Source organism: Mustela erminea, chromosome 6 (genome assembly GCF_009829155.1).
Source record: "Mustela erminea isolate mMusErm1 chromosome 6, mMusErm1.Pri, whole genome shotgun sequence".
NCBI lineage: Eukaryota > Metazoa > Chordata > Mammalia > Carnivora > Mustelidae > Mustela > Mustela erminea.
Genome location: NC_045619.1, coordinates 85088830 through 85101689, shown reverse-complemented (window position 1 = coordinate 85101689; position 12860 = coordinate 85088830). Strand labels below are relative to the sequence as shown.

Below are 12860 nucleotides of genomic sequence, written 5' to 3'. Positions count from 1 at the left end.
GCGGGCGGGGTGGGGGGGGGGGAAGCAGGCTCCATGCCTAGCAGAGAGCTAGGTCCCAGCACCCTTGGATCATGACCTGAGCTGAAGGCAAAGGCTTTAACCCACTGAGCCACCAAGGCGCCCCTCTATACATTTCTTAGTGCTCATCAAGATAAGTGTACTCTTAATACCTTTTATCTATTTCACCCATTCTCTCCCCCTGCCACCTCTGTTCTGGGAGCTTTGAGAATAACTGCATATTTTTTTCATTTTTGTGTATCAATTTTATTTATTTATTTAAGAGAGACAAAGCAAGAGAGGGAACACAAGTAGGGGGAGTTGGAGAGGGAGAAGCAGGTTTCCTGCTGAGCAGGGCGCCCGATGTGGGGCTCAATCCCAGGACCCTGGGATCATGACCTAAGCCAAAGGCAGGCGCTTAAAGACTGAGCCACCCAGGCACCCTTGTATATCAATTTAATATCCAGCAACTTTGATGAATTCTTGTAATGGCTCTTTTTGGTTGGGAATAGTACTTAGAAACAAGATCTAAGAGCTGGGTATGTCCATTGTTACTGGGGAGTCATTATTTCTAGGTTTTTTTCAGAGGACAGAACTAGGAGATGTTGTTTTTTACAACAAGAGTTCATAATAACATCTTCAATTCAAATATGAGTTCATAAAAACATCTTCAATGCAAATATAACATTAAAGGGCTTTTTCTTACATAATTTTTTCTTATATAATTTTATATATGCATCTCTTTTCTATCCACTAAAAGTTTTTACTCATTTGCTTTATTCTATAATATTCAAAAAATATTACTAATAAACTACAACATAATATTACTAATGCTAAAACACTGAATACAATTAAAGATTTGCAATTCTTTTTGTCTTTTAAAATATCCCTCTAAATACATACAGATGAATACTGTGTTCACAAGTCAGTTGGAAGATTTGTTCTAGTTCACCCTTTCCCTGAAGGTGAAATATTTTTAGGATCTCAACTTTATATAAGACCTTAGCCCCAAATCCTAACCCAGGATAACCCTTGGGCTTCAGGGCCCTGTGTGGTAAAATCCAATTTTTATTGAGACTGCCAACAGTGGCCTAAAGGACAAGGCACTGGCCTCCTACTGAGACTGGCAAAACACATCAGAGTTACCTAGCTCAGGCTTACCACTCTGGTTTTTAGTGTCCTCTATATCTTTGGTCCCTAGGGATATCCTTTATTTTTTTGTGTTATGGTATACGTTTTAAATGATGAACGTTATTTTTCATTCTGCATTTCTAGGTATTTTATAACAGGAATGTTTCTAGGTTCTTTAGTCAGCCATACTGCTTAAAAAGGAAGTACTTTTATATATGAAGAGAAATAAAGTATCTTGTCTAATTAATAATCAGAGTCTGCATTAGAACCTAAGTCTTCTTTAGTATAATTGCTTTTATATCATTCTACCCTTTTTTTGTTTCAGGCTTACCTGAACAATGATAAGGTTTAAAACCACACAAAGTAGGAAGGTATATAATGTATAATCCAAAGAGCGCTAATATACATTTTTTTAAAGATTTTATTTATTTGCCAGAGAGAGAGAGAGAGCGCGAGAACAGGCAGGCAGGGTGGCAGCAGAGACAGAGAGAGAAGCAGGCTCCCTGCCGAGCAAGGAGCCCAGTGTGGGACTGGATCCCAGGATGCTGGGATCATGACCTGAGCAGAAGGCAGCCGTTTAACCAACTGAGCCACACAGGTGTCTCTGTAATATACATTTTTGAGACGAGCAAAAAACTTAGTACTGATCACTATAAAATGGACTGTAGGCAAAACTTACAGATTCAGTGATAAAAGATCCTGTTAACTTAAAATGTGAAAGTGTTTATATTAGTCAACCAATATAGTATATCTGTGACTCCATAATCAACAATATACCTTTTTTTTTTAAAGATTTTATTTATTTATTTGACAGACAGAGATCACAAGTAGGCAGAGAGGCAGGCAGAGAGAGGGAGGAAGCAGGCTTCCCGCTGAGCAGAGAGCCTGACGATGCGGGGCTCGATCCCAAGACCCTGAGATCATGACCTCTGCCAAAGGCAGAGGCTCAGCCTACTGAGCCACCCAGGCACCCCAACAATATACTTTTTTTAATAAAATAGAGAAAGCACATAGAGCGTTTATATTTTTCTCAATAAAACTCATTAAGGGTTATATTACTAAAAACACCTGTTTTTCTTCCAGAGGATTACTACTTGGAAGGTCTATTTCTCTTCTTGCTCTAAACTCTCCAAATGTATGGAAAGATCCTACTCAGGTTATTCCTTAAAGAACATTGCCAAATGAGATACATACTTAGCCATCTATTATATATTATGTTATAATATTAACTAATATTTATCATATTAATCATACAAAATCATACTTTACTTTTTTTTTAAATTTTATTTATTTATTTGACAGAGAGAGATCACAAGTAGGCAGAGAGGCAGGCAGAGAGAGAGAGAGAGGAGGAAGCAGGCTCCCTGCTGCGCAGAGATGCGGGACTCGATCCCAGGACCCTGAGCCGAAGGCAGCAGCTTAACCCACTGAGCCACCCAGGCGCCCCCATACTTTACTTTCTTAATGAGTTTGTGTAGGCACTGATTGTATTAGCATCTAAATTTTACTGACATTCAAGTTTACTATCCATAGTAACTAGTCATACCTTCTCTTTCATGTTCTCAAAAGCTCCTCCCTGGGCCAATACAGTATTGGACTGCAAATCAAAAATGAATCCTGATGTATCTGCAAGAATAAGAATGAAAAAATATATTCAACAAGATCCAAAACTAACATGTGATCCATCCCCCAAATGGAAGGGCCATTCCAGCTGCTTTCCTCTCATTAACAGTTAACAATTTAGTTGCTATTTTGTACATTCTATTCTATATATAACTGATAACTACACTGGAGTTAAAATTACAACATTTGACTTTAATAGAAACTGTCAAAAGCTACAAAAAGACACTAAATACATCAACTATATAAGACTGTCCAGCAAATCTTGACATCTTTGTTAACTTCCTAAATTTAAAAGGCCCTTTAGAAATGTTGCAAGTGAATAGTTCCCAAGGTGAAATTTAACACAAATGAATCTGAGAATGTGAATATGAGAGCTTCTATACCATTATTAACAACACAAGAAACTAATTTCCATCTTCTGGACTGCACCACACACTTTTTTTTCTTTGACTAAAAAATCCCTCAATACATTCATGTTTGTATCCCCAACATATTGCTTAACAAAGCAATGTACCTGAGCTTACACTATGAGCACAAAATGGGAAAACAGTGCAATGTGACTGATTACAAAAAGTTTGGCTTCCTTGTGCTTATAAAGAAAAGGTTATCTGCAAATTTAATCAATTTCTTTACCTTGGCTATGTGATCCATAAATTACCTCAGCTTTAACACTTGGCAACCTTGTTTTAATCTAATGAGATGCAATGGCGGGACATGGTTAGAGTACTTCTCAAGTTCTGATGTGGATACTTATCATCTGGGGAATCTCAGGTTAAAATGCAGGTTCTGATTTGGTAGTTTGGCTTGTGGCCTAAGATTAGTACTCGACAGTATCAACACTGCCGATCCATGCACCGTACTTGGGAATAGCTTGGGAGTTAGAATTTCAACAAAGTAAGCAAAAGGAGAAATTTTAAGAAAAGAGGTTGCTGTGGTTTAAGTGTTTGTGTGCCCACCCCCTACTCCCGGCTGCTACCACCCAGCACTAAATTCGTATGTTGACATCCTTAAGTGTTAGTGTTGTATAACGGTATTAGCAGTGGGACCTTTGAGAGATGAATAGGTCCTGAGAATGGAGTCCTCATAATGGGATTGGTGCTTTTATGAAAGAGACCCCACAGAGCTCTCCAGCCCCGAGCCCTGTGGTGGAAGCTCGCAATGAGAAGCAGTCTGCAGCCCAGAAGAGGACCCTCACCCTACTATGATCTTAGACTTCCAGCCTTGCAAACTGTGAGAAATAAATTTCTGTTGTTTCTAAGCTACCCAGTCGGTTATGGCAGCTAGAACAAAATAAGACAGGGGTATAAAAAATATAGTAATATTCTAGTACACTTTCCAAATTCTTTTGCTATCATTATAAATGTGTTTTAATTAAAGCCTCTTTTCAGGGATGAAAGGCACAGCATAGGGAATACAGTCAGTGGTACTGTAATAACGTTGCATGGTGACAGGAGCTACACTTGTGGTGAGCACAGCATAAAGTATGAACTTGTCAAATCACGATGTTGTACACCTGAAACTAATGTAACACTGTGTGTCAGCGATACTTCAATTAAAAATAATAAATATTCATTTACAATTTAATCCTGGTTTTCAAATACTTCCTGGTTCCTATGAAGACTGGTAATTCATAAGTTAGAAATGTAACAGCATCTTGGTACTAAAAGTGGAAAAGAGAACATGAATAGAGTCGATGTTATTCCAAGAAAAACTATGACTGCCAATTGCCAATATAACAGTGAATTATTTTTTTTAAAGATTTTATTTATTTTTGAGAAAGCACAGATTGAGAGAGATCACAAGCAGGGGGAGGGGCAGAGGGAAAAGCAGACTCCACAACGAGCAAGAAGCCGGTTACAGGACTCAGTAGAATACCAGGACTCTGGGATTACGACCTGAACTAAAGGCAGACACTTAACTGACAGAGCCACCCAGGTGCCCCAAAACCATGAGTTAATTTATATTTAACATCTGTAATACTGGCAGTTTTCGGACTGTTGCCTAAATTAAAAATTAGGTTGTACTTCAGGCAAACTCAGTATTTAAGTCTGAGTTTTCCAGATGACTATATAACATGGTTAACTCTCAATTATCTTTATTAACTGAGAAAAGTTTTGAAAATCCTGTATCGTCAAAAATACTATCCAGTAACCTACTCAATTGCTACAGGTTAGCCAAATGATTTAACTTGGATGTTATAAGTTCTCTCCCCTAAAGACAAATTAATGAGCAATGAGATGATTCAAAGAATGTCAACAATCTTATTAAAGAATCAAACCATCAAACTCTTTTAAGGTGGAAGCAAAAGAGCATTTTGGCGTCTGTATTTAAATGAACTATTAGTATTACTAGCTTCTTACACATCATCTAACACTTTATTTTTATCATTTAACAACACATTAGATTAGACAAAGTACAAAATTAGCATAAGTATTATTAGGGTTTATCTGGCATACATACCGGTTAAGGGTAACGATTAAAAATACATAAAGCGGTCAGGATCGCAGTAGGAAACAAATGGCACACTCAACTTGGGAAATCTGAGCAGAGTTTAATAAAGGGAAAATTTTCTTTCTTTTTTTTTTAAATTTTATTTATTTATTTGACGGAGATCACAAGTAGGCAGAGAGGCAGGCAGAGAGAGAGGAGGAAGCAGGCTCCCCGAGGAGCAGAGAGCCCGATGTAGGGCTCGATCCCAGCACTCCAGGATCATGACCTGAGCCAAAGGCAGAGGCTTTAACCCACTGAGCCACCCAGGCGCCCCAAAGGGAACATTTTCAAAGGTGCTAGTAAGGAAGAGGGAAAGCAAAAGATACAGTGCAGTATCCTTGGCTAGTAATAGCAATGCGCCTGGCTACCCTTAAGTTATAAAGAGATGTGGGAAACAAGCAATTCCTGGAACCCAGAGACTCAGGCTCTTTCATCTGTTTCATCCGGTATGGAGAGGGCCACAGGCCCATAGCTATGACCTTTGGTCAAAGGACAGTGACCTCCCTCAGGGAAAGACTGGGAAATAAAACCACCACCTCACTCTCCTCCCTGTCTCTGATCTCCTGCCTCAGGTGCCTGCCTAATGGCCAAACCCAACTAGAAGTCAAGAGCAAGAAAGCCACTGAGATAGTGCATACAGATCAGCCTCTCACGGCACAAATGCAAATTTCATATTTATACTCTGAATCAGAAGTTCACCAAAAAGGTAAAGCAGTAATTCAACATCTTAACTTGCCTACTCACCTGCTAACACTGCCTCATTTAACTTAAACCAACAACTCAAGTAGATTAAAAACCTTGCTTCGGGGGTCCCTGGGTGGCTCAGTGGGTTAAAGCCTCTGCCTTCAGCTCAGGTCATAATCCCAGGGTCCTGGGATAGAGCCCCACACTGGGCTCTCTGCTCACCAGGGAGCCTGGTTCCCCCCCCCTCTCTGCCTGCTTCTCTGCCCACTTGTGATCTCTCTCTCTGTCAAATAAATAAATAAAATCTTAAAAAAAAAAAAAACACCTTGCTTCGATGAACTGGTTTTCAAGTGCCTCTCAGCATTATAGATAAAGTCATTTTTTGTTCCCATCAATAATATTTAGTAACTTAACAATTTTCTTATTTTTTCAAGCAAAGACAGCCTAAGATTTACTTAATTCCAATGGTAGGAAATGAGGATCTCAACCTTCGATATCTATCCTATGATAGAGAACGTGTATACTCTGCAAGAAATAAATCTTTTTTATAGATTTTATTTATTTGTCAGAATGAGACAGCAGGAGTGCACAAAATAGAGTGGCAGGCAGAGGGAGAAGCAGGCTCTGCGCTGAGCAAAGAGCCCATATGGGGCTCAATCCCAGTACCCTGGGATCATGACCTAAGCTGAAGGCAGATGTTTAACTGACTGAGCCACACAGGTGTCCCAAGAACTAAATCTTAAAGAACAGTTCAGTTTGGGGCACCTGGGTGGCTCAGTGGGTTAAGCCTCTGCCTTCGGCTCGGGTCATGATCCCAGAGTCCTGGGGTTGAGCCCCGCATGGGGCTCTCTGCTCAGCCGGGAGCTTGCTTCCGCCCCCGCCCCCCGCCCCCAGCCTACTTGCGATGTCAAATAAATAAATAAAATTAAAAAAAAAAAAAAGAAAAAAGAAAGAACAGCTCATTAAATACTACTCTCACATAAGACATAAAGGATACCGGGAAATCTGAACTTTTTACCACTTATTTCATTCAATTAGGAACCACCTCAGAAGTTTCTTGGAATTATTTCAAATAGCACAATTATTTCAAATAGAACATTTTGGGAAAAGTATGTTATTTACAGTATCACTGACATATTTGCAAATACTGCAGGCTTTGTTTTTATTGTTTTTGCTGGCTTCAAAAATCAGACAAAAGTTGTTTTAGGCACTGAGGATGACACAGAAATATCTGAGTCTGATAATACCATGTGTCAAACCAAACCTGAACAAGATTTTTTTTTTTAAAACTGAGGTATAATTGACATATATATAAAACACTACATTAGTTTCAGGTGTACGACATAATGGTTCACAATTTATATATATTGTGAAATGATCGCAATAACTGTAGTTAACATCTGTCACTATACATAGCTACGAAATCTTTTTTCTTGTGACAAGCTCTTAAGATCCACTCTTTCAGCAACCTGCAAACACGCAACGTAAAATGAACTAGGGTTACCATGCCGTATATTACATTCCCATGACTTCTTATTTTTACAACTGGAAGTTACTTTTTGACACCCTTACCCATTTTCACTCCCCCTGCTCTCTGGTAACCACAAATCTATTCTCTGTATCTACAAGCTGGTTTTTGTTTTTTAATATTTCATGTATAAATGAGATCATTGGATATTTGTCTTTCTCTGACATTCACCTGGCGTAAGGTCCACAAGGTCCATCCATATTGTCACAAATGGGAAGATTCCCTTCTTTTTACGACTAAACGATATTCCATTGTGTGGGAAGTTCCTTTTTTTTTTTTTAAAGGTTTTATTTTTATTTATTTGAAAGAGAGAGAGAGAGATCACAAGTATGCAGAGAGGCAGGCATAGAGAAAGAGAGGAGAAAGCAGGCTCCCCGTTGAGCAGAGAGCCCAATGCGGGACTCCATCCCAGGACCCTGAGATCATGACCTGAGACGAAGGCAGAGGCTTAACCCACTGAGCCACCCAGGTGCCCAGTTCCTTTGTTTTTAACGCTGAATAACATTCCTGTGTGTGTGTGTGTGTGTATACACACATTTTCTTCATCCATCCATCTACTGCCACTGAACGGTTGTTTTGTTATCTTGGCTATTGTAAAGAACAATGCAATAAACATGGAAGCGCATATATCTTTCTAAGTTAGTGTTTTTGTGGGATAAATACCCAAAAGTGGAATTGGTAGATCATGTGATAGGTCTATTTTTAACTTCTTGAGGACCTTCCACACTGTTTTCCATAGTTGCTATACCAATTTACATTCCCACAAGAAGTATGCAAGGGTTTCCTTCTCTTCACATCCTAGCCAAAACTTTTTTTTTTTTTTTAAAAGATTCTGTTTATTTATTTGAGAGAGAGAGAGAGAGAGCTAGCGAGGGGAGGAGACGGGGCAGAAGGACATGACCTGAGTCGAAGGCAGATGCTTAACTGACTGAGCCACCCACTTGCCCCAACACTTGTTATTTCTTGTCTTTTTGATAATAGCCATTCTAATAGCTGTGAGGTGTTATTTCATTGTAGTTTTGATTTCATTTCCTTGGTGATTAGTAATGTTGAGCACCTTTTCTTTTTTTCCCAATAAAATTTTAATTTAAATTCAGTTAGTTAACATAGAATGTATTATTAGTTTCAGAGGTAGAGTTCAGTGACTCATCAGTCTTATATAAAATCCAGCACTCATTACATCATGTGCCCTCTTGAATGCCCATCACCCAATTACCCCATCCCTTCATCTTCCTCCCCACCAGCAGCCCTCAGTTTATTTCCTATGATTGAGAAACTCTTATGGTTTGTCTCTCTCTCTGATTTCATCTTGTTTTATCTTTCTCTTCCCCTATGATCCTCTGTTTAGTTTCTATGAATTCCACATATGAGTGAGATCACACAATAATTTTCTTTCTGATTGACTTATTTCGCTTAGCCTAATACCCTAGTTCCATCCACATCGTTGCAAATGGCAAGACTGCAATTTTTGGTGGCTGAATAGTATCCCATTGTATAAATATATCACATCTTCTTTATCCATTCATCTGTTGATGTACATCTGGGCTATTTCCATGGTTTGGCTATTGTGGACATTGCCGCTATAAACATTGGGGTGCAGGTGCCCCTTCGGATCACTACATTTGTATCTTTTGGGGTAGATACCTAGTGGTTGAGTGCCTTTTTATGTACCTGTTGACCATCTACCTGTAAGTCTTCTCTGGAACTGAACCTGTATATCTTTTTTAATACACATATCTTAACAAACTTTGAAACAGTCTAAATCTGTTGATAATCTATAATTTCACCTGAAGACCATACTGTATTGAACGTTTTTAAAACTCATTTTATTAAAAGTTCTGATTATATTCATACCTATCAGAATGACCATCAACAAAAGAGAGAGGGAGAGAGGGAGAGAGGGAGAGAGGGAGAGAAAAAGAACAAGTGTTGACAAGCACGTAGAGAAATTGGAATCCTCATACACTGCTGATGGGAATGTCAAATGGTACAGCTGCTGTGGAAAGCTATATGATGGTTCCTTAAGTAATTAAATGTAAAATTATTATGACCAAGCAATTCCACTTCTGAGTATATACATAAGAGAACTGAAAGCAGCAACTTAAACAAATATTTCTGTATCTATGTTTATAGCAGAATTATTCACAATAGCCAAGATATAGGAACAACTCTTAAGTGTCCATCAATACGTGAATGGATAAAGAAAATACTGTGTGTTTATGTGTACACACACACACACACACCATGGAATATTATTCAGCATTAAAGAAGAAAGGAAATTCTGACATATACTATAATATGGATGAACTTTGACAACGTCATGCTAAGTAAAAAAAAGCCAGTCATAAAATGACAAATGCTGTATGATTCATGAGAAAAAAACAATTTCAAGAGACCGGTTATTTTCTTTTAGATAGTTGAATATTGACTGGCTATGTTCAGGCTAAAGGAAAACTTTAGGTTATTCAGCTGCTCATGAGATACATTTCTGTAAGAACTAACACTTAACCTCTTCTCTTGAGTCTACCTTTTAATTTTTAAGAGGAAGTCAATACAATTTGAGAAAATATGACAAGTGATTGTCACCCTTCTTAGGTTATCTGTACATCTAGGCTTTTTTACCTGTAGGCTTACTTGCATTTAACTGGAGGATGGCCTCTCTTTGACCATGGTGAAATATGAATAATTTTGTTACCCAGCTTGTTTTATGTATGTGTAAGGAATATCAGTGCGTAATAACAAGAATCTGAGATCCTTAGAAGAAAGGTGATATATAGGTACTGTTAAAATAATGGCAACTTGAGAACTAATGTCTGGTGAGTTCAGCACTAAGGTTGTACAGCATTAAGCCTGGACTCTGTCCTTGATTCTGCTGTGGGTTTCTTATTGTGTGACTTTGGGTAAGAAATGGTACAAGGACTGATTTTTCTCATCAATGTAAAATTAAGTTAAAGTATTTTGGAAGAGATTATAATTCCATCTTTTTCTTCACTTGTCAGAAGGGATAGTACAGTAATTTGCCGTCATCTATGTTAATGGAAAAACATGTAAACAATCAAGAATCCCAAATTTTTAGTTGTTATATTCAAAGATACAAATTCAGTAGCTCCTATAAGAATCCATGCCCGGGTCTGAGTCCCCTCTATACTTCTCTCTACTGTAAGCAGCCCAGAATGTGGGAGATAGGCTTTTCCAACAATGTAGACAACCTGCTCATCACATTGAATTCACTTCAGTACTTTTCACTTTCTTTTTTTTTTTTTAGATTATTTATTTATTTATTTAACAAGCGAGTGAGATCACAAGTAGGCAGAGAGGCAGAGAGAGAGAAGAAAGGCGGCTGTCTGCTGAGCAGAGAGCCCAATGCGGGGCTTAATCCCAGGACCCTGGGATCATGACCTGAGCCGAAGGCAGAGGCCCCAACCCACTGAGCCACCCAGGAGCCCCACTTCAGTACTTTTCAAAGAGTCTTACTGAGGGACGCCTGGGTGGCTCAGTTGGTTAAGCCGCTGCTTTCGGCTCAGGTCCTGATCCTCGGGTCCTGGGATCGAGTCCCGCATCGGGCTCCTTGCTCAGCCGGAAGCCTACTTCTCTCGCTGCCTCTGCCTGCCCCTCTGCCTGTGTGTACTCTCTCTCTCTCTGGCAAATAAATAAAATCTTAAAAAAAAAAAAAAACCCACCCTTAAAAAAAAAAGAGTCTTACTGTGTGTTCATAATATCAGCTAGCCTAAACCTTTTTAGGACCCTAACTAGTAGAGCTTTTAATAATCTCCACCTCATAGTAGTTTATTGCGGAGGACTATTATATGTATTTCGTACTGTGTAGTTTCATAAACTAATGCACTGTTGCTATCCTATTGAGATGATTTTTATTTTTTTACTGGTCTCTTGCACTAGACTATAAAACTCTAAGGGAACAGAAACCATCTATATCTTGGCTCATGGTAGGTGTTTACCAAATATTTATTGCAGGAATTTGGAATCTCAGTAAAGGATCCCTACATTTTAAATTTACATTAGAAAAAACACTATTTTCTTAACATCTTTTTTAATCAGAATTTTTTTTAAAGATTATTTATTTATTTATTTGACAGACAGAGATCACAAGTAGGCAGAGAGACAGGCAGAGAGGGAGGGGGAGGCAGCCGGCAGGCTCCCCGCTGAGCAGAGAGCCCAATGCGGGGCTCAATCCCAGGACCCTGGGATCATGACCTGAGCTGAAGCCAGAGGCTTAACCCACTGAGCCACCCAGGTGCCCCTTTAATCAGAAATTTTAAAAATTGATTTTATTTATTTGTCAGAGAGAAGAGACAGAGAGAGAGAGAACACAAGCAGGAGAGAGGCAGGCAGAGGGTGAAGCAGGCTCCCCACCAGACAGCCCGACATGGGGCTCGGTCCCAGGACCCTGGGATCATGACTGAGACAAAGGCAGACGCTTAACCAACTGAGCCACCCAGGCATCCCAATCAGAAATACTCAAAAAATTTATTTGTGCAGAGCATCTGGGTGGCTTAGTCAGTTAAGCATCTGCCTTCAACTCAGGCCACGATCCCAGCATCGTGGGATCAAGTTTTGTGTCAGGCTCCCTGCCCAGATAGGAGTCTGCTTCTCCCTCTCCCTCTGCCTCTCTCTACGCTTGTGTGTGTGTGCATGTGTGTTCTCTCTCTCTCTTTCTCACTCTCAAATAAATAAATAAGTCTTTAAAAAAAAAAATCCATCTTGGTTGCCGATGGCCAAACACAAAAATCTTCTCAGTAGATTGCAAGGATACAGACAGTTTTATCAACTGGCCTTTCTACGCATTTCAGATGACTACTGTTATGTTTTACGTGTTCAGAAAAATCCACACTTCCACTATCAATCTGCTAAGTGGGTCTTCAATGAAAGGAAGTAGCCTTTTATTTTCCTGCTTCATTTTCTTTCATCTGTCACAGTCTTAACAGCTGGTTAAAAAAATTTTTTCTTTACTTTGCCCCTTTGAGTGCTTCTCCCAACTACATTCTGAAGGATGGTGTGCCTCTTCTTCTAAGACAAAGCAATTACATGGGGAAATTTCCAAACTTCTAGAATGAGTTTTGACATTTCCAGGTAGAGCTTGCTGGAAAGTCAGGTTTTTTGTTTGTTTGTTTGTTTTTAAGATTTTATTTATTTATTTGACAGAGAGAGATCACAAGTAGGCAGAGAGGCAGGCAGAGAGAGAGAGAGAGAGAGAGGAGGAAGCAGACTCCCTGCTGAGCAGAGAGCCCGACGCGGGACTCGATCCCAGGACCCTGAGATCATGACCCAAGCCGAAGGCAGCGGCTTAACCCACTGAGCCACCCAGGCGCCCCAGGGTTTTTATTAAAGACAGAAACAAGCAACTGAAGCCTACCTCACTCTTACCAACAGATTTTCCTAGGTTCCCATC

General features: G+C 39.4%; 1 protein-coding gene across 2 annotated transcripts in view; it reads right to left on the bottom strand.

The window, feature by feature from the left end:
• Positions 1-12860, bottom strand: part of SPATS2 (spermatogenesis associated serine rich 2) — a 143806-nt gene that overhangs the window by 33143 nt on the left and 97803 nt on the right. Inside the window, exon 3 of one of the 2 annotated variants that reach the window (XM_032348103.1) lies at positions 2675-2754. In XM_032348103.1, coding sequence (XP_032203994.1) covers positions 2675-2754 — 80 coding nt within the window. Of the gene's footprint in view, positions 1-2674; positions 2757-12860 lie in introns of both variants that reach the window. The other variant, XM_032348105.1, reaches the window with a different exon arrangement.